Genomic DNA, 22011 nt, shown 5'->3' on the forward strand with positions numbered 1-22011 from the left:
TCAGAGCCAGGTACCCTCCAAGTTATTGAACACGGCACAGAATCTGCTCTTTTGAAATTGTGAATAACATATGGTAGTAATAGTAGTTATTAATAATGTTTTTTGTAAAAAGATGACATTTTTATGGTACGCATAAAGGAAATCTAGTCAAGAATGCAGTGCTTTTCAGTCATCAATTTGGAATTGTCTCTCCACTTATCTCTAAGGTTTTCAGACCAGTGGAAACCACACACTGTAAAACGAACTTGTGAGGCCCAGCTTGATAGATATAGCGACAAAAAAGGAATCCTGAAGCTTGATTAAGTTTTTGGTGAATTTAAAAAGCATACACAGTAAAATATTAAATAATTATATCTTTGATACCGGGCCAGTATTTTAGTTGCACACATCAATGTGAGAAAAAAATGTTTTCAAGACAAAACACAATCGTTTTAGCAAATTATAACTAGGACTAATGGAATTATGCAATTCTGCGGGTGTGGCATTTTTGCATAATTATGGATTTGTAGCATTCACCACATAATCTGTCATCTACTGCATAATCTGCAGATTTTAACAAAATAATTTATTAAACTCACACGGATCAAAAGTATCTATAAAGATAGCAACATGTGTTCCTTAGCACCGGAAGGCCCTTCACAAAGCTTGACTTGTGATATTTCAGTTGCTTATTGTTGTATTTGGGTGTTAAGTTAGTACTAATAAGGGTGTAATATTTTCCCAGACAGTGTTATCGTGAGCAAAAATTCTAAATAATGAGGAAGTTCAAACACACAATGTGCTGCAGTACACTACATAATTTGCCTTTTCTTGCCACATAATTTAGTAAACCCTACCATATAATTTGGTCCTCCTATGCCGCCTAATTTGAGTGACCCTTAGTATAACGCAGGAATGTGTGAAAGCAAATAGAGCATTGCACTGTTTCTTTTACAGGTAGAGGAATCCAAAGTAAATGCACTTTTTAAGCAAAAAAGAAATACACCAGCAAATAAAACGCTTTTGTGTAGTCAAAGTAAATATATTAAATAACACACACTAACTCTTATTTATAATTTATGTACCACAGTTATGGTGCATCTGCAGTCAAGCAAAAGGACTACATGAAGCCCCATCACCAGATTCTAATAGTAAAATAAATAGGGCAATATAGCCACCCCTGAAAAGAACTGGCCTTGATGGGCAGCCTATTCAAGCAACGAAAAAAAAACGAAAAACACATGGAAGCCAATGGCTGAAGGAGGCCGTCAGAAAGCTCACTCTTTCTCTGTACTTCTTATTGTATTTTTTTTAAATGTATGACACCGAGATAAAGCTGCATGTAGATAACTAAAAAGCACTCTAGGCAATATTAGGACATTTCTATTCCGAACACATCTGCAAAAACAACTGCAAATGTACAGTAGTTTAACAAAGACCTCCGGCGCTGATTGACAGTGTAGCGTTAGTGAAGAGTAAAGGCGATGCGGCCGGATTAATTTGCAACAACAAGAGCCATTTGAAAGTCTGGGAACGTCGAGTGTTTCCATGGATTCCAAGTCAGCTCCCACTCCAGGCCAGTAACAAACTCACCGGACTTTGCCCTTGTTTCCTTTACTCATTCGTGTTGACACAATCTGTTGTAGATCTCCATTCTAGCAAAACTGATGTAGTGATTATTTTGACCTCCTCCGTCATATCCAATGACTAACTCTTGCATCAGGATTCAAAAACCTGGCCAGTTACACTTTGTCTTTTATACGGTTTAAATTATACCCAAACTTTTTTATGCATTAAGTCGTTTGTTTACATTTTACATAGTGACAAATGTTCGTATTGAAAATATTGGCAATCAGACATCACTAAAACCGACGTTTTGAGCCAATGCTAACAGCTCACTTATTGGGCTAAAGAAAGAGGATCTTTAATGAATAATGAGAGAAATTAAATAGTGTTACACGGTAACCATTAATCTATTGCCCGAGTGTATGGTCGGCACATCTCAGTACCCAAGCACCTCACACGAAATGCCTAAGTTAAGTTAGTTGATGCTCAGAAACTGTGCCGTGGATAGGATATTTTATACACTAGGTGAAGTGACAATGCCCCCATGCCCAGCCTCTATCTTGTTTGGTCTTCAGCTACAGGCACTGGTTAAAATGTCAGAGGAGGAAAGGAAGCTGTGAGCTGTTTTAAGGTCAACCTTCAGAGGTAGAGCTTTGGTTACAAGCATGTTTTTGGACCAGGCCCTACTACAAGATGGCCCAATCCGTCCTTTCATGGAAAGGGTTGTGCCCAAGGTGTCACTGACTAATCTCAGATCAGACATCCAGTTTATAATCTGAGATACGAACTAACACAGCCACCCCAGATTCAGATTTCATGAGAGCGTCAATCCCATATCCAGTGCATCCTGCCCAAGACTCCATGTGAGCCACCACCACATAAGATGCGCTCTGATTTATCAAAAAGCGTTAAGTTTCACTTTTGTAGTTAAACCACTAAAGTAGGTCCTTAGGCTACCCACTTCTCCAACCACACCTGCTTTGCAGAAGAATTGGTCAGGGAGTGTGTTTACAACCTGTCAAAAAATCAGGTCTGCTAGTGCATGGCTCATCTACACTTCTGATACTCTTAGCTTCACTAGATAGACTTCTATGTGTAAGGGAATCCTTAAATAAAAAGGAAATAGGAAGTAGTATTTCATGGGCTTCCTTCTTTATGTATTATAACAGGGATTGGGAGGAAGCCATCTTGGTAATTTGTTTAAGATTTTACTTGGATAGATTGTTGTGAGGTTATTTTAGCAATTACACAGGCATATTATTTAGCCCTGGGCCTTAAGCCTGTGACCTATCATCTAGTTACATTTTGCTATTATGCTTTTTTTTTTATCTTAGCAAAGCTTCATTTTAGTGGAGATGTTTTTATTATTTTTATTAGTCATCCTTCCATGCAGAATCGGTTATTCATTCCTTTGCACAACATTTTCATCCTGTGCTCAGCCCAAGGCTGTACACAATATTTACTGGGAATTGCCAGTCCAAACGGTACACTGTCTACACTAAACAGAAAAATACGTGTTGTCACGTTAGGGCAGTTCTTAGAACAACAGATATGTTATTATAAAACATCACACTGACCACACCATCTTAGATGGGACATTTCAGCCCGTTTGCCATCTCATGCTGCACTTCATCGCAGTTTCTGCTGAAACTGCGTTTCCTCTTTGCCTACGTGAGAGGATTCCCACCAGACTAACAGACCTCTTCTTTTCCTATGAATCCAGGTATGGGGATTGGGCTTCCTTCCCAGGACTGGATGGGTGGTTTAGGGCTGTCACTGCTATTTGCTCTCATGTAGTAACTTTGTAGTGTAGGTAGGGATATTGGATACATTATTGTGACAATATGGTGGGACTCTTCCTGTGTTTCACTTTCTTGGCCACTGCTATAATTATGTTGTGTTTCATTATCCTCATAATCGTAATTCATGTCTTTTTACATAGAACACAGTTGCTTAAATAAATGTATTGAACCAAATCCTGCTTCTGTTTTGTCTTTGCATGTATGAGAAATATGTAACTGAGAGAAAGGGTCAAGATCTGTTGCACCACAACTTACCTGCAGAGTCTGAGTGTCATGAGATAGGCTGCCACAAATCACTTTTACCTCTGGTACTTGTGAGGTGCTGCTAGCTAGCCGGAAGGGTTAGGCCGACAGTTGTCGTGTGGCATCAGACATAGTCCCCCTCGCTGGGTGGTGCTGCTGCTCAATATCCAGCAGTCTTGTTACTACAACAGGAGTCCTACGACAAGATAACTATGTTGGGCTAAAGAGAACATGATTGTGACAAGGAAGACCTGACCTCAGAGTAATGAAGATTACCAGAAAGTAACATTCTACTCCACTTCCAAGATACTATTAGACGTGGCTCTGGTAGCCTTTTACTGACAAAGGAGACTTGATGAAAAGACTAGCTTAGATAATGTTTCCTTCCACCAGTTTTTCCCCAACCTAGCTCTGCCAAGTGCCATGCATTGTATGTTAAACTAGCGCATTTCAACACAGGTCTCCCCATCAATGCACTGAAATGCAATGACGCAAATATACTAGCTCCTCTTTGCCATATTGCTCAATCTAAACACAATAAATAGGGTGTAACATTTTACATTCAGCAGCAAGTGGCTGAGGTAATGAGGATATCAAACAACTAAGAAAAATGCCCCTTGAGCTTTCACAATGTATTTATAAGCATAATTGCATTAGAAATTATTTGTTAAATCATGGGTCAGACAATCCCACAAAAATGTTAAATGGGTGAGGGTTTTTTGAGCTACAATTTAGATTCATATGAATTTTAAGATAAATGAAAGATATATTTTTGGTTTGGTATTTACTCTTGAGGTTTTATTTGATATTTAGGGGTTTGTGTGGGATTATCTGACCCATGATTTAACATATATTTTCTATTGCATTTATGGTTATAAATTGTGGAAGCTTAAGGAGAATTTTCCTTGGTTGTTTTGTACTGTGTTGGATATGGCCCTCTCTGTAGGGTCACCCCAACCTTTTTGCCTTCACCCTTCCTGTTTTGCTGAATTTGTTTTTGTGGGCTTTAGGACTCTGTGCTCTTTAGCACTGCTAACCAGTGCTATAGTGTTTATTCTCTCCCCCCAATACACAGTAAACTTGTCTTAAACCTAATTGGCACATTTGATTTACTTATCAGTCCAAGGTACAGTGGTACTACAGGTACCCAGAGCCTGTTCATCAAATGCTACTAGTGGGCCACCGACTTGAGTAGCCCTTTAGAGCATGTCTCAGGCCTGCCAATGCAGCCTGTATGCAGTTTTAAACTGTCATTTTGATCTTGCAAAACCAACCTTTTGACAGGCCTAAGCCTTTATTTTTAATACATATAAGTCATCCCTAGGATAGTTCATAAATAGCCCATAGGATGGGGTGAGTTGTATTTAAAACGTTGAACATGTAATTTTAAGTTTTACATGTCCTGGTAGTGAAAACCTGTCAAGTTCGTTTTCACTATTGCAAGGCCTACCTCTCACATAGGATAAGTCTGGGTTACCCTTATTAAATTTAAGTGATAACTTTTTTCTGGGACCAGGTAGGAATTTATGCAAGAAGATAATGACTATGAACAAATACAGCACATGAATTTATGTATGCTGGATTTAATGGATAGCATGTTATAATCAAATGATAATTTGATATTTTGCAGGAACAGTAAGGGATTTTTTTTAAATGAGTGGATAGTATGCCTGATGAAGAGTGTGTATAGTGATGTGAATATGAATGAGAGTTGAGCACAAGGCTTAATTCATGAAAAGCAGTGTGGTTTTCTGCCGGGTAGGCTGCTAGCAACAAATACTAACTTCCTAATTCAGGCGATTGATTATTATCCTCACACTAGCAAACCGGCTGCCATTATAATGTTGGACTCGGAGAAAGCCTTTGATCTAGTTTAATTGGAGGTCCTTTTTAGGATTTTAGCAAAGTTTAATTTTCAGTTCATCAAGGCTCGCGTAAGGGATGCCCCCTTTCTCCGGTGCTCTCCACGCTGTTTATGGAGCCTCTAGCTGTGGCACTGCGTCAAGATAATTCTATTCTCCCTCCCGTTCCGCAGGTGCCCAAATTGGAACTGTTTGCTGATGATATGATTCCTTATCGGTCAGCAGAGACTGCAAATATTGGTATGACTTTCGAAAAAATCAAGTTTTTTTCACCTCTGGGGGGATATAGGATTAATCATTCTAAATCGGAAGCTCTGTTATTTAATACCACCGATAATATTCTTCCTTTGGATATGCGGGCCCAGCTCCATCTCTCTTGTCCCATTAGATATTTAGGTACGTATGAATTGCATAATTTTGGGGATTTTTTTGGTTTAAGCTATATATCTACCTTTAAGGAAGCGCAATGGTTATTACAGAAATGGCAAGCTTCATCACTGTCAATTAGTGGACGTGTGGCATTGGTCAAAATGATGATCCTTCCTCTTTTTTTGTTCGTCTTCTCTAGTGTGATTATGAAAATCCCTCAAAAATTCTTCAAAGATCTTGATATGATAATTTGTCAGTTTATATGGGCCAACAGAAAACCATGGGTGCAGCTTGAAATCTTACCCCTCTCTGTCGAAGATGGAGGACTAGCCCTACCGCATTTTAGGATGTATTATGAAGCTGTTTTATGGACTGGGGCACTAGAGTAGTTTTATCTCGTAATCTCACTTCTTTTTTAAATCTATGCTAGCAGAGCACAGCTTGCACCATTTCTTAAGTTTCTGCGACAGCCCAAATGTAACAGATACAAAGTCCCTACTTTAATCTATGCTAGGCTCTTACAATTTCTAGAGAAATATCAAGTACCCATTTTTCATCCAGCAGTATTGCTTGTTGACTCAGGGATGATGGGGCTAAATTTGATTCTATCCCATGTTAATCAATGGGCAAAACTGGGGTTTACTAGATTCTCTGATTTTTTAATTGGTAACCAAATTAAGACCTGGGCACAATGCCATGGCTGAGTACCTATCCCAGACATTCTTAGATTTTCCTATCTTCAGATTTTGCATTTTTTGCTTCCACGTGTCACATTAGTTGACTTATACCCTCCTTTAATTTCTCAGGCATTTTATGGGAACCAGAAGGGGATAGGCAATTGGTACCAGATCCTGAGCATCACAAGTAGTCCCTCGCTTTCTGACAAAGATTGAAAACACCACCGGGTACAAAATAGATTTACAAACGTGGAGAAACCTCAATAGTATTTCTTATAAGGTAATAAGGGGGGGGGGGGAAATTTCAAGAAAATTGCTTTTTTTTCAAAATGGATGTTATATTTCACTCCATCATAAATCAAAAAAGCATACCCGGACACTTCAGGTTTCTGTCTGCGATGCAGTAATACTGAGGGGGACTGGCTTAATTTATGCTTTACCTGTCCGAAGCTTATAGGGTTTTGGGATAGAATTTTTCAGTGGATTAGCTCGGAGGTGCGGTTTGTACTCATTCCTGACGCTATGGGAGCCATGTTTGGCACCTCTTGTCACTCTGAGTTAACTATCGGGCGAAACAGATGACTTGTGACTCTGTCCCGGTCCAGTGTGACCAGATGCCCTCAGTTGGCGCTTTGCACTTTTTGGTGCTACTTTTATCTAAACCTTTAAAATTGTATATTTTCATTTTTAGTGGTTGGATTTTTGTTTATTTTGCTCTCAAATTATTTATTAACATTTACACTATTTTTCTAAATGGGTATGGGGTTTTACTTGTGTTGTGTTTTGATTGTATTACTGTTTAAGGGTTGTATAAATACTTTACACCAGGCTTCTCTGCTAGAAACGGGGTCTCTAGTTGGCAGTCAGTTTGCACCCTCTCCAAGTAACAACCCTCACTCTAGTCAGGATAAGGGAGATACCCAGCTTGGATAACCCCTGCTCAGCCCCTTGGTAGCTTGGCACGAGCAGTCAGACTTATATCAGAAGCAATGTGTAAAGAATTTGCACATAACACACAGTAATACAGTGAAAACACTACAAAAGGACACCACACCAGTTTTAGAAAAATAACCAAAATGTATCTATGTAAAACAAGACCAAACGAGAAAAATCCACCATACAATAATAAAGATATAAATTTTCCTAGAATTAACTTAAAAATACAGTCCTTTGAAGTCGATACCTCCGTCTGGATCTATCACGGCATCGTGGACAACAAATCCAACAGATCAGGCCGACTGCGGCTTCGCGGGCCAACTATGGTTTCAGGAAGACCGGCAAACAGTACCTTGGAAATGTAGCGTGTCGTGATCAATGAGATCCAGAGTGAGGCATCACTGGCATCGCATGCGTTGGTTCCGGAGGTCGGTGCAGGGGTCGTCAGGCCCTTCAAGTCACACACATTGCAGATTGAACTCCAGGCTGATGACAAAGTCAGGAGCGCTGGCGTTGATGGTGTTGGCCTGCAATGCGAAGCGGAACAATACGACGACATGCGGTGCCCACAGGTCATAGTGCAGGCAGCGGCTCTGTGATGGCATCCTGCGGTGTCGGTGAGACCAGGGCTGCGGTGTGAAGTGGGGCAGTGCGGCGTGCAGTGTCTCTAGGTCATGGTACAGGCAGCGGTGTTGTTGTTGCTGAAGTGCTGTTGTCAGTAGGCCCAAGTTGGCGGTACGACATGGGGCAGGCTCCGTGAGGTGCCCACAGGTCGTGGCGTAGACAGGGGTGTCTGTTGACGATGCTGGAGTCAATGGCACTGGTGTCTGTGGACTGGGGATGCGGTGTGGGACAGGACGGAGTTTCGTGTACATTGTGAGCAGTGTCCACAGGCCATGGTACAGGTGTGGATTGGTGGCATCGGAGATGCCAAGGCTGCGGTGTGAGCAAGGGGATAAGGAGTTCGTGGCCCACAGTTCACGGTGCAAGCAGTGGCGTGGTGTCGGCATCAGGTGGCAGCGTCGGTCAGGCCAAGGTTGCGGTGCAATGTGGGGCACTGCTCCGTGTGGCATCGTCAGGTCACGGTGCAGTCAGCAGCGTCATTGACCATGTTGCAGTGGTTTTTCTTCTGTTGCAGCGCAAAACACACAATTCCCAGTGCTGTAGGCAGATGAAGCTGAAGTCTTAGATATCCCTGAGACTTCCAATAGGAGGCAAGCTCTACTCCAAGCCCTTGGAGAAACTTCACAAGCAAGATACACAGCAAAGTCCAGTCTTTGCCCTCTTTATGGCAGAAGCAACAACTGCAGACCAACCCAGCAAAGCACATACAGCAAAGGTGCAGTACTCCTCCAGCTCTTCAGCTCTTCTCCTTTGCAGAGGTTCCTGTTGATCCAGAAGTGTTCTAAAAGTCTGGGGTTTTGGGTCCACTACTTATACCAGTTCTGGCCTTTGAAGTAGGCAAACTTCAATGGAAAGTCTATGTCATTCATAAGATCCTGCCTTGCCCAGGCCTGGCTCCAGACACACTGCAGGGGGCCCAGAGACTGCATTCTGTGAGGATAGACACAGTCCTTTCAGGTGCAGGTGTCAGCTCCTCCCTCCCCACTCTAGCCCAGGAGACTCATCAGGATATGCAGGATTCACCCCAGCTCCCTTTCTGTGACTGTCTAGAGGGAATTCCCAAACAGTCCAACTGTCAGTCTGACCCAGACATGGATTCCCCAGACAGGCAGAGGCACAGAATGGTTAAGCAAGAAAATGCCCACTTTCTAAAAGTGGCATTTTCAAATCTAAAAACCAACTCTACCAAAAGATGTATTTTCAAATTGTGAGTTCAAAGACCCCAAACTCCACATCTTTATCTGCTTCCAATGGAAAACTGCACTTAAAAGATATTTAAAGGCAGTCCCTATGTTAGCCTATGGGGGAGATAGGCCTTACAATAGTGAAAACTGAATTTGGCAGTATTTTCACTATCAGGACATGTAAAACACACCAGTACATATCCCACCTTTTAAATACACTGCACCCTGCCCATGGGCTACCTAGGGCCTACCTTAGGGGTGCGTTGCATGTAGTAAAAGGGAAGATTTGGGCCTGACAAGTGGGTACACTTGCCAGATCGAATTGGCAGTGCAAGACTGTGCACACAGACACTGCAGTGGCAGGCCTGAGACATGGTTACAGGCTTCTCATGTGGGTGGCACAATCAGTGCTGCAGGCCCACAAGTAGCATTTGATTTACATGCCCTGGGCACACATAGTGCGCTTGACTAAGGACTTACAAGTAAATCAAATATGCCAATCATGGATAAACCAATCACCAATACAATTTACACAGGGAGCACTTGCACTTTAGCACTGATCTGCAGTGATAAGGTGCACAAAGACAGTAAACCAACAAAAACAAATCCGAAAAAATAGGAGGAAGGAGGTGAAACTCTGGTGATAACCTTGCAAAAAGTGCCATTTCCAACATTCTCCAATGAGCAGCTCGTGAGCTACTAGTAGCTCTCCAGTTACCTGTAAGCAGCTCTCATGTGTGCAGTCCAGCCTACTAAATTAAAAGCTTTTTCTTGGTTAAATTGATGTGTGTATGGCAATTCTATGTACTCAAGACAAAAATGTGTGTATTTTCAGATCTCATAAGCTGATGTTTCTAGAAAAATGGCTGAATTTCCAAAAAATACTTAAAGCTGATTTTTGTGTGATAAATAATGTGGGGAAGCTTATAAACACTATTATAGCCTTGCTGTTTTGTACACCCATGTAAAACCATTCCAAATTGGCAAAGGCTTTTTTAAATTACTGCTCTCAACCTTGCCTGATGCACTGAGGTGGTCAACACTAGTAATCATACATATGGTGGCCACTAATGTAATCTAGTCTTATATGGTCACTACTACAACTCTAATAATATGAGTAGGTCAGGGTGATTTACACTGAGCAGAAGTAGCTCTTAGTGCACAAAAGGTTGGAAACCCCTGCTTTACACATTGTATCTAAATTAAGCTTGACTGCTTTTTGTGCCAAGCTACCGAAGGGTTAAGAACAGGTTAATTTTGTGGTTCACCCTGACAGGGATGGTGGCTGTTGCTTAAGAAGGGCTCACACAGACCTTGGAAAGCAATCCCATTTCTCACATATTGCTGAAGGCATTCTCACATTAGCAGAGTATCTTCAGTCCTGCTGTCTGGAGTCAACCTGAAGTGAGGTTCTTCCCTGTTGTGGCTCTAGGATCGCATCAGTAGTCTTGTTCTCTACCACTGCAGTTAAGTAAAGGGGTGGCTGTGCGTTAACGCTTGTCTTTTTACTTGTTCCTTTCAAAAAAGCTTATGTTACTTACGGCATTATGAGGAGTATTTTTTAAGCTGCTCAAAGTCCGAAAATACCACAATTTTGTTAAGTTCAGTTACAAGATTGAGTTTGGCTGTACTTTTAGGTGAGGAAAATGTTGCGCAGCATGTTTTGTATATAAATGGCTTCAAGCTCACAACCATGTGAGGGGAGCTATTCATGTACATTTAACTATACCATGAATAACAACAACTATTTTATAAATCTTAACATGGTAAACATACACAGGAACCCGAGAAGATTGCAGCTTAAGAAACACATCTGAGCTTGTTTTTTTAATCTGGACACAAAGCAGCTGGGAGTGATTGATTGACCTCACAAGAACCATGCAGTTTCCACCTAATTAACTATTTTCAGCACCAAATATGATGCTGCAGTTTCCCCCACACTTCCCTGGACATTACGTTCAGGAAAAATAGTCAGGCTACTGTCTAGTGTGTCACTTTTATCCGGGTCTGTGTTTTTTGTCACCAGCAATATTTGGAAACAAAACTACAAGTCCTTGAATGCAACGCTGCTACTGGATAAAAAGGTTAGTACTGTCTGCTGGAGTCACCCATGAAGGGGACTGGCAGCTACATGAAAAAGCCCAATAATGATGTGCCACAAACAATCATGACTATTAGGTTTCACTCCCTTGCAGCATAAGCGTGTAGTCCATGTCCTGAAAAATATTCTTCTATAGATGATTACCTGATTTAAAAAAAAAACATTTTAGAGCAGTATTAGAGAAACTACCTTGCATATCCTAAGATTTTCCAAAGGGATTGGCTACACCATTCAATCCATCTAAGGCAATGCCCTCCTCAACCTAGGTGTGTGCAAAGAGATGAACTAGCAATTCCATGATGTTAATTGGCTATTTCTTTTGTTATTGACACCTGTGACAGTCCTTGTCTTTAAGTCAAGAGCACTGTGCATTCTGGAACCTGTAGTTACATGTTCCTCTGCTAAAGCTCTGCTATATGAAGAAATGATGGTCTCTAACAGTTCCTCTATACAGAGCATACTCTCCACGAAGATCTACGCAAGAGAGACACTGCTATGGCCACTCATGCCTTTTCCTGGTTGGAGATAAACCAGAAGCCTGAAAGTCCCAGCATGCAAAAAGCAATTGCCTTAAAACGAAGTACTGGGAGTGTCGGAAATGAGCCCTGTTGGTACCTGTGAAGCTCACATAATGACCTAAGTGGTTCTAGAACACTTTTCACTTGTCACTCACTGACTTTGATCGTACGCTCGGAGGTTGCCTCCTTTGGTGCCCATCATGGCTGCCCTATTTTGTCATTCTCTGCAGGATCAAATGCCAGTTCCTTTGTGGGTGGCACAGGGGAGTCCTACAGTCTTTGGTTGTTGGAGTTAGAGATCCCATGTGCTATGTTTATTGAATTTCAGAGCTATACCATAACAAAGGTTTTACCTCATTCTCAGTATGTATCGAGTATAACATATCGGTATAACAAACTACTGTATAGCAGTGCACCTAAAAGACTTGTATATGAAATGTTCAATAAGGCACTACATATATGTCCAGGAACATCCTATTACAAAACTAAAGTAAGCGCATAAACAATGTAGAGGTGTTATAACTGTTTTAAAGACCTTATAGACTATTATATTGCACAAAAAGTCTAATTTCTGAAATGCATCTCAGTACATGAGCATAGCTGCTGTATACGTGCCAAAGTGTTACACAACGTGTTACCTACAAGGCAATTGAAGGTCACACATAAACACACAGACACATGGAAATGTCACACTTAAGCAGTCAGAAAAATTGTCAGATATAGCAACCCTGACATTCTACCTTAAAATATGATGGAAATGACGTGTGGTAACATCATCACTGGAGAAGCAATTTCCGCATTATTACATGGCCTTGTTATGTCTTAGGCCAAGTTAACTTGTGAGCTCGAAACCCCAGAGTAGACTGGATGCTGCTTGCTATGTACATCCTTGTTCAAACCAAGGCTGCTTCGTTCATAAGGCAAGGCACAGTACCACCACCAGAGGGAAACAAAGGGATCCTTATCGCAGCAGGTACTTACAAATAGGGCAATTATGTTGGGCAGGAGGAGGCGACAGCCAAAACTGCATTTTCTTACTTGTGGTACCAATAATCCTTTCACTGTTCCTGGTTCATGTGCTTCATGCAGATGGTAGTAAAAGCAATGCTAATCAGATCCAAGAATATTTTGCATATTTCATGCCAGATTTCTCGAAGATTTTGCGTTGCCCATGCGACTCGCAAAGAGACGCAGGGTGGCGCAAAACCTAGAATGAGATTCATCAAGCCAGCTAAGGCCACCTTGTGTGGCCCTGCATGGCTTGGTAAATCTTGAGTACCATAAACCAGCACAAACTGCTGCTTTGCATTTGCCCCAGGAAGACAATTGTGGATCATGGGTGTTACCACGCATCCACCCATGGATCGTGGCGCATTCCCAGATTTACCATGAGTGGTAGCCATAAGAACCCCTCAAAATGCTATGTCTTCCCAAGGGAGACGTAAAAAGGAGAAATATCCTTATTTCTCCTAGTTTTTCCTCTTTCTACGTGTGCTGCATTTTGCGGCACACATAAAAAGAGGAAAAAGCCTCAAAGGATTGCTTTTGTGCAGAAAAGTATCCCTTCCTGCTCAGAAATAATCCTGCCTGCAATGCAGGTACCCTTGCACCATGGCGAAATTGTGTATGCACTGGCACTAGGCAGCCAAAAGTGCACCAGCGAGGACTTTGAGAAACTAAGAGAATACTGATTCCAAAGTGGAAAAACTTGTCCATCTCTAATTTAAAAAAACACAGACCACAGAAGTGTGAGGTAAATGCATCACGGCAGCAGAATATTTTCTGTCATCTTGTAAGTGATTACATTGCTTTTCAAAGGCCCTTCAATATTTATTTTCGATTTTAACATATTTCAATTGGCATAGCACAGTCTTTAGTAGGTCACAAACAACCCTCCCCTTCCTTGCTGTGCAGTTAATATTGCGTCTGTCAGTGATCTTTGATTTTTTTAGACCAGCAAGATATTAAGTAATTTATCCAATGTCCATAAATCTCCTTGTGGTCTTAGTATAATGGCAAAATCAATGCATAGTGGCTTGCATGTTAAATAAATGCATGCATAGCTAATTGAACACAGGCAAAAAGAATGATAAATCTATATATAAATATACAAGCGTTGCTGATAAATATCTAGCTCCTGTTTCCTAGCTATATATGTCATGCCCTTTCATCAGAAGCATTCTTTTTAGTCAGCAACATGTAGCTTATATGTTCCACCAACTGAACATTCTCCAATGGCAGTAATGTTGTCCCCTGATCTATCAAAGATTGAAATATATATTATGGCGTGACTGGATTGTATTGTAGCATTTATATAGTGCTTCCAACCAAAGTGCATTATGGGATTGTTAGCCTGATACACAGTGGAGGTTTGCCTGGCTATCAAAGTGTTGTATTTGCTGTGATCAGAGCTCAGTTTGTAAAAGTATAAGTAGCGGACCCCAAAGTTCTGCTCAGAAGCTTGAGGCCTGTGCTACAGAATGCTGGGGCTACCAAATACCGAGGCTGCGTAGTCCTGATTACACTTCATGCCTCTTTCATCCACCACCAGGCCTTCCCTGCCCCCTTATCACACTCTTACAGGGTCTGCTTCACCCTGCTTTCTCCATTTTCCCCCTGCTTTCTGTATTTACTATATTTCCCATTTTCTGTCTTTCTCTCTCTTGATTAAAGTCCGATTCTGACAAATATGTGGTGGTCCCCAAAAATGAGTGCCAGTGGACCACAACTGCATCCACTGGCTCAAATTAAGCACTGGCTGTAAACCAACCTGGGAAGCATTTTGGTGTCATGCATGAGTGACCACGGAGGTGCTCTTATCTTGTCTTGGGGTGCAACTCTTGGCAGTGTGGCGAAGGAGAGTGTGTGAGACATATGCCTGCAAAGGGATTAGGAAAGGGGAAAGTGAAAAAAGTGAAAAAAGCAAGGATCTAACTGGATGGTCTGCAATTAAGTTAGTTCAATTTAGGTCAGTAAAATTAAAACATAAAGGAAGCTACACAGCACAACTTAGCCAGAGGGACTGTGGGGTGCTGTGGGAATGTGGCTACCAAAAAAGGGGGTTATCAGAGAAGACCCTGTGAACCATATGTCAACATGATCAAGGAAGAGATACTTCTAATTGAGTAAAATGATGCCAAGTCACAAGAATGGAACTTGGCCACACAAGCAATAGCCATGCACCTTTTTAAAGACAGAGATACTGCTGTATAAATGCCTCCTATGTGCAAGAAAGGACGAAGAAGAGTAATCAAGGTTGGCACTCTGAGCGCCACCCACACAATAATTAAATGCCCAGACTTCATTGATTCCATCTAGGCTGTAGGCTGATCAAGGCCAAAACTGCAAGCCAGGGTTAGAGCCCCGAGCTCCCCTCTTGCTCTCAAAGACTCCCAGGGATGAGTGAGCCCTTGGTTCAAACCCCAACCCATTAGGCAATCTGCTCAGCTAAAGTTGCAAATGAAGTGTTTAGCAGGTGCTACCCTTACAGCAGAAGAATGAATCACCCCTCCCCATACCTCCTTCTGTCCTCGTCATCCATGCAAGGTAAACCTTCACTCCTAGATTCCACACTTGTTCTTTCTAGAAAGGAGGCTTCCGCCTTCCTTGTAGAATACCTTCTCAACTTATGCTTTCATTATTACTAGGGGATGACATTACCGGGTAAAAAAAGAGAAATGCAGTGAAAGGAGATATAAGCTGTTTCCATTGTTACAACTAGGACATCAGAATGGCATAGATCTGGTAGTTTTTCCTTTGCTAAGTCTTAACCCAGTTCTATGACTTGTGAGTAATGGAGTTTGGGGAAATACATCTGTTATATTTGTTTCTACAAGATCATTTTCCTTCAGATTCCCTCTCTTTGGTCTCTTCCCATTCTCCCCCTTCCACCATGAATCCTGTTCTCACCTCTGGAAAAAGGTCTTTGATACAAAAACAACAGTAGTCAAACTGATTTCATTTCCTCTTTTAGACAGCTCCAAAATCAGCCCGGCTGGATGCTGGCACCATCCAGCAACGTATGTTGATTGAGTCTGCTGGACACTGCAGAGCACAGGTGACCTTAGGGAGAGTAGGTTTCTGGTCACGTGTAGTGCTGTGTTACATTGTATGAACTATACAGAGCTTCACACTCCGCCAGAGGGCCGCCAAAGCGTATTATCGAAGAAGGGACACACTATACCGTTTGTTGTGATCCTAGGTGGGTGAAAAAAAACGGAGAGCTATTGTGCCTATCACACAGGCCTTGCAAGTAGAGATTAAAGACACCTATCATTCACTTTGCACCGGTCTTGAAGGCAGCATCGAAAGAAAGCAAAACTATTGTTTGGTTCACATTAGTCTTGCAGGTATGCCATAGTAGCAGCAGAGCTACCGTACACTTCACACAGATCACATCGTTCTTGCAGGTAGAGCTTAAAGACAGCAGAGCTATCACTCAGGTCATGACAGCCTTGTGGCGAGGGTTGAAAGAAAGCCTTGCTATCGCCCATATCACTCGCTCAGGTGCCATGACAGCAGAGCTGTCGTTCAGATCACACTGGTCTTGCAGGTAGAATGTAAAAAACTGTGGAGCTATCACTCAGGTCTCACCAGTCTTGTCGGTAAGGTAAAAAGACAGCACGGCTATCACTCAGGTCATATGCTCAGGTTACATGATAGCCCTGCTGTTGCTCAGTTCAACTCAACCCTGCAAGTAAAGTGTACAAAGGGCGTTGCTCAGGTTCACGGTGTTTGAAGGGAAGGTATAGAGACAGGAGAGCAACCACTCTGGTCTCACAGGTCTTGTAGGTAGGACGTAAAGACAGCCGGCTCATCGCTCAGGTCACACTTGTCTTGCAGGAAGAGTGTAAATACAACAAAGATATCACTCAGGTCACACCGATCCCGCAGGTAAACTGTAACAACAGCAAACTGTCGCTCAGATCAAATAGGTCATCCAGCTGGAGATTAAGACAGGTAAAGTGTACGGACAGCAGAGCTATCGCCCAGGTCATACCCGTCTTGTAGGTAGAATGCAAAGGCAGCAGAGCTGTGGCTCATGTCACACCGAGCTGCAGGCAGTCTAACTACAGCGAGCTAATGCTCAGGTCACGTACGTCTTGCAGGTGGAGATTAGGAGCCTTATTTTGCGTTGGCGCATGGTACTCCAGCCATCAGGTTGGCAGAGAACATTATCTTCACCCTCCCAATGGACCACTGTCAGATAAACTTAGAGATGCCTGCTGGCCCAGCAGCGTTCTCTGTACATTGAAATGTACAAGAGGTTTGTGGACGGCCGCCGCTCATTGACCGTTCACCAACATTTAACATTTTTATTGTTTTTCAGAAACTATCTACCAAAGCAGGATTTTGTTTTTGAAAAAACTAAACACTTATGAGCCCCGCACCCTGGGAGTTTTTCCCAAGGTGTTGAGAGTCGTTCTTTTATTTCGGTCCCTAAATGTCATGTTTTAACTCGCGGTGATGAGAAGGAAACAAAGACTCTACATTATTCATCCTAAAGAGGGTGGGCGATGTAATGTCCTTCCTATGATGACCGTTACTGAGTTGGGCCAGAGCAGGAACTTTCCCATCGATGGAGACAACGGGGCTCTGTCGACAGAAACCTAAGACCGTCCGTCTCTAAATGAGGTGGGTGTACGAAGGCCTTGGTGGACAGAGTACTCAAAAGCATCTCCTACAGATGTCCGTCAAAATCTACATGAGGCCCAAAGGCAGCAGAGCTACCAGTCAGATCAGACCAGTCTTGGGGGGTGTAAACATAGCAGAGCTAGTGCTCAGGCCACACATCGCCTGAAATGACAGCAGAGCTACTGCAGAGATCACACAGGACTTTAAGGTAAAGTGTAAAGACAGAAGACTTATCACTCAGGCCACATCAGTCTTGCAGTTGGAGGGTAAAGCACGCAGACCTGTAGTTCAGGTCACGCAGGTCTTGCAGGTTCAGTTTAAAGACAGCACAGCTATCACACAGTTCGCACCTGCCTCCAGTATAGGGGAATAGACAGCAGAGCTATTGCTCATGTTATATCTGCCTTGCAGGTAGAGGATAAGGACAGCAGAGCTATCGCTCATGTCACACAGGTCTTGCAGATTCAGTATAAAGACAACAGAAGTATCATTAGTGTCACGTTTGTCTTGCAGGGAGGCTGTCAAGACAGCAGAACTGTTATTCAGGTCACATCAATCTTGCAAGTAGGCTACAAATACAGCAGAATTATCACTCAGGCCACATGGGTCTTTCAGGTAGGGTGTAAAGACAGAAGAGCTATCACTAAGGTCACATGCGTCTTGCAGGTAAAGTGTTAGGCAACTGAGCTATCGCACAGGTCACAAAGGTCTTGAAGGCAGAGAGTAAAGAGAGGTGGTTTATCCCTCAGGTCACGCAGGTTTGGAGTTTGAATATAAAGACTACAGAGTTATCAAAGAGGTTACACCATTCTTCTAGGCACTATGTAAAGACAACAGAGTTAACAGTGTTAATGCTAGGTCACAAACTCAGGCAACGAGATAGCAGAGCTATAATAAAGTCACTGGGATCTTGCAGCTAGAGTGTAAAGACAGCAGAGCTATTGCTTGGCTCTCAAAGGTCTTGCAGGTTTGGTGTAAAGAGAGCATAACTCCCCCAGGGCACTAGGTCTTGCAAGTAGAGTGTAAAGATAGCAAGTTATCACTCTGGTCACAGTGGTCTTGCAGATAAGGTGTAACTACAGCACTGCAATCCCTTAAGTCACACTGGTCTTGAAAGTAGGGTGTAAAGACAGCAAAGCTATTAACCAGGTCACACAGACATTGCAGATATGAGGTAAAGACAGCAGAGCTATCCCCCAGGACTCACAGACTTTGCAGAAACATCTTAAAGACAGCAGAGTTATCACCCAGGACACACGAGTCTTGCAGATAGGGTGTAAAGGCAGCAGAGCTATCACTCAAGCCAAGCCAGTCTTGCAAGTAGGCTGTAAATACAACAAAGCTATCACGTAAGTCGAACTGCTCTTGCAGGTAGGTTGTAATGACAGAAGAGCTACCCCACATATCACAATGGTCTTGGAGGTGGAGTGTAATGACAGCAAATTGTTCCTACAGATAGGATGTAAAGACAGCAGAGTTATCACTCCCTCACACCAATCTTATGAGTAAGGTAAATAGACAGCAGAGCTATTTATCCACTCATTCCAATCTTGCATGTAAGATGTGAAGACAGCAAAGCTTTAGTCAGAAAACAGTTTTTTCAGGCAGAGGGAAAAAAACTACAGCACTATCGCTCAGATCACAAAGGGGTTGCAGGTAGGATGAAATGACAGCAGCGCTATTGCTGTGGTCTCATTAATCTTGCACATACTGTGTGAAGACAGCAGAATTGTTAGTCAGGTCACATGCTCAGCTGGCATGGCAGAAGAGCTATCACTCAGGTCATAATGGTCTTGCAGGTAGGATGTAAAGACAGCAGAGCTTTCCCTCAGGGCTGATCAATCTTGAAAGTAGAGGACAAAAACAGCAGAGTTGTCGTTCAGGTTACACTGGTCTTTCAGGTAGAGTGCAAAAACTACAGTGCTATACCTCAGGATACACTGTGTTGCATTTAGGCTATAAAGACAGCAGAATTATCCCTCAAGTCACACTGGTCTTACAGGTGGGCTGTAAAGAGAGCTTATCACTCTGGTCACACAGTTTTTGCACATAGGGTGTAAAGACAAAAAAGAGCTTGGATTACTTTGCAGCGATCTTTCAGGTATAGGATAAAGATAGCAGAGATCTTGCCCAGGTCACACTAGTCTCGCTAGTAACACATAGTATATACATACGGTATAGTGTAAACACAGCAGAGCTATAACTCAGGTAACCACAGTCTTGCAGTTAGAGGATAAGAATAGCATAGCTATCACTCATGTCATACTACTATTGCAGGTAGTGTCTAAGAACGGCAGAGCTATGTTATGTTGATATGTAGAGCGTACTAATCACATACGAGGGTATCCAGGCATCTGGGCATGTGTACAGATGTGTGGTCCCTAAGATTCATATACAAAGAGCCAGGTCTTCAGCTTCTTGTGGAACTCAAGAAGTGAGGAAGAGGCGCTGATATGTTGAGAGAGGCTGCTCCATGTCTTGGGTTCAATGCAGGAGAACAAGAGACCTCCAGTTTTGCTTATGTGAATGCAGCTAATGTGTGCAAGTGAGGTACAGTATAGGTGCCTGGTGGGTTGTTGAAAGTATATGCAGCTGTTTAGGTATTGTGTTCCTGTGCTGTGTAGGGCTTTGTATGTGTACATGAGAAGTTTGAATTCGCTGCACTTGTGAATGGGGACCCATGAAAACTTCCTGAGGTGTGGTGTGATGTTTGTTTGACATGGGAAATCGAGTATAAATCTTGTGGCGGTGTTTTGTATGGTCTGCATTGTGTGTAGAAGTTGTTTGGAGATTCTGGCGTAGAGAGTGTTGCCATAGTCCAGCCTGCTGGGGATGAGTGCTTGCGTGACAGCATGTCTGGTGTTCAGAGGCAGTCCTTTGAAGATCTTTCGCAACATGCGTAGGATGTGGAGCAGTAGGTGCACATTGCATTGACTTGAGGCGTCATGTTGAGCTCATTGTCTAGAATGATACCTAGATTTCTTGTGTAGTCTGTGGTCCTGGGTGTTGGTCCTAGCTCTGACGGCCACCAGGTGGAGTCTCATGGGAGGTCCTTTTGCTGAAGACCAGTACTTCCATCTTGTCAGAGCTGACCTTCAGGAAGTTAGTTTGCATCCAGTCTGCTACCATGGTAACACAGTTGTTGAAGTTGTTTCTGGTAGTGGTTGTCTTGTCCATTGGGGAGAGGATGAGTTGGATGTCATTGGCGTAGGAAATGATGGTGATGTCTTGTGATCAAACGATGTTGGAGAGCGGTGTATATTTTGAAAAGGGTGGGGCTGAGGGGTGATCCTTGACACACTGCATATCAGTTTCTTGGTCTCTGATGAGAAGGGTAGCAGTCTGACCCTTTGGGTTCTGCCCACAAGGAAGGAACAGATCCATTTGAGAATGGATCCTTGTATGCCACTCTTGCAGAATATTCTGATGAGGGTATTATGGGAGACAGTGTTCAAAGGCCACAAAGAGGTCGAGCAGGATGAGGGCAGCTATTTCTCCTCTGTCCAGGATGATTCCAATGTTGCTGGCTGCAATGAGTTCTGTTTCAGTGATGTGGTTCTTTCTGAATCCTGATTGAGTGTGGTCTAGAAGATGGTGAAGTTTGAGGAGGGTTGTGAGATACTTGTTGTTGGCCTTCTCAATCACTTTGGCTAGGCAGGAGAGAAGGGAGATGGGCAGGAAGTTGCTCATTTGATTTGATTTGGCTGTGGGCTTCTTGAAAAGGGTGTAGATTTCTGCAAGTTTCCATTTGTGTGGGAAAGTGACAGACGTGATGGAGGTGCTGGTAATGTGGGTCATGGTGGTGCCAATTGGTGATGTTCCCGGGTTGTAGATGTGGTGGGGACATGGGTCCATTTGGGGCCAGTGGGCAGATGGTCCACATGATTGCTGATGTGTCGCTTCCGGTGAGGGTAGTTCATTCGGTCAGGTGGCCATTTTGGTTGGTGGTGGGTAGGTTAGCGATGAGTTACCTGGGGGTAGGTTGGTGTGCAATTTTACTGTAGAGGTTTGCAATTTTGCTGTGGAAGATGTTAAATAAGTTGTTGCAGAGTTTTTAGAAGGCAGCTATGATGTTGACAGAGGTGAAATCCTTAACAACTGAGAGGTTCCTTTGATGCGGTCAACTAGTGCTTTTTTTCTGGGTGTCTGTTATTTGCTGGTGATAGGGTCTGAGTGATCCTTGTAGGTAGATCTGTTGGTGGTATTGAGGTTGTCTCTACATTTACTTTCTAACTGTTTACAATGTTGTTTTGTGTTTTGGAGGTCTTCTGTGTACCAGCAGGCCTGCTTGTTTTATCGACTGCTTGTTTGGTAGCAGAAGTCTCTGGATGCTGGTGAAAGCATATGCAATTGTTGAGGTATTCTAAGCTAGTGTTATGTCATGAAAGTGTGAGTGAGGAGTTTGAATTGTACTTGTTTGTGAATGAGGAGCCAGTTGAGCCAACTTATACTCTCCCTCACCAAGGACCCCGCCAGCGCCAAGACCAACCTACAAGAGGGTATGAAGGACGTCACA

The 22011-nt window shown here is 42.8% G+C and overlaps 1 protein-coding gene across 1 annotated transcript in view; it reads right to left on the reverse strand.

Moving 5' to 3' along the window:
- The window catches only part of LOC138293864 (very-long-chain enoyl-CoA reductase-like), a 121793-nt gene extending 101169 nt beyond the window's left edge, over positions 1–20624 (reverse strand). The window contains exons 1-3 of the mRNA XM_069233166.1: positions 20519–20624; positions 17846–18013; positions 16642–16759 (exon numbers count right to left, since the gene is read on the reverse strand). Of these exons, the coding sequence (XP_069089267.1) occupies positions 16642–16759; positions 17846–18013; positions 20519–20624 (392 nt within the window). The remainder of the gene's footprint in view (positions 1–16641; positions 16760–17845; positions 18014–20518) is intronic.
- Positions 20625–22011: the final 1387 nt, after the last annotated feature.

This window comes from Pleurodeles waltl, chromosome 4_2 (assembly GCF_031143425.1).
Source record: "Pleurodeles waltl isolate 20211129_DDA chromosome 4_2, aPleWal1.hap1.20221129, whole genome shotgun sequence".
Taxonomy (NCBI): domain Eukaryota; kingdom Metazoa; phylum Chordata; class Amphibia; order Caudata; family Salamandridae; genus Pleurodeles; species Pleurodeles waltl.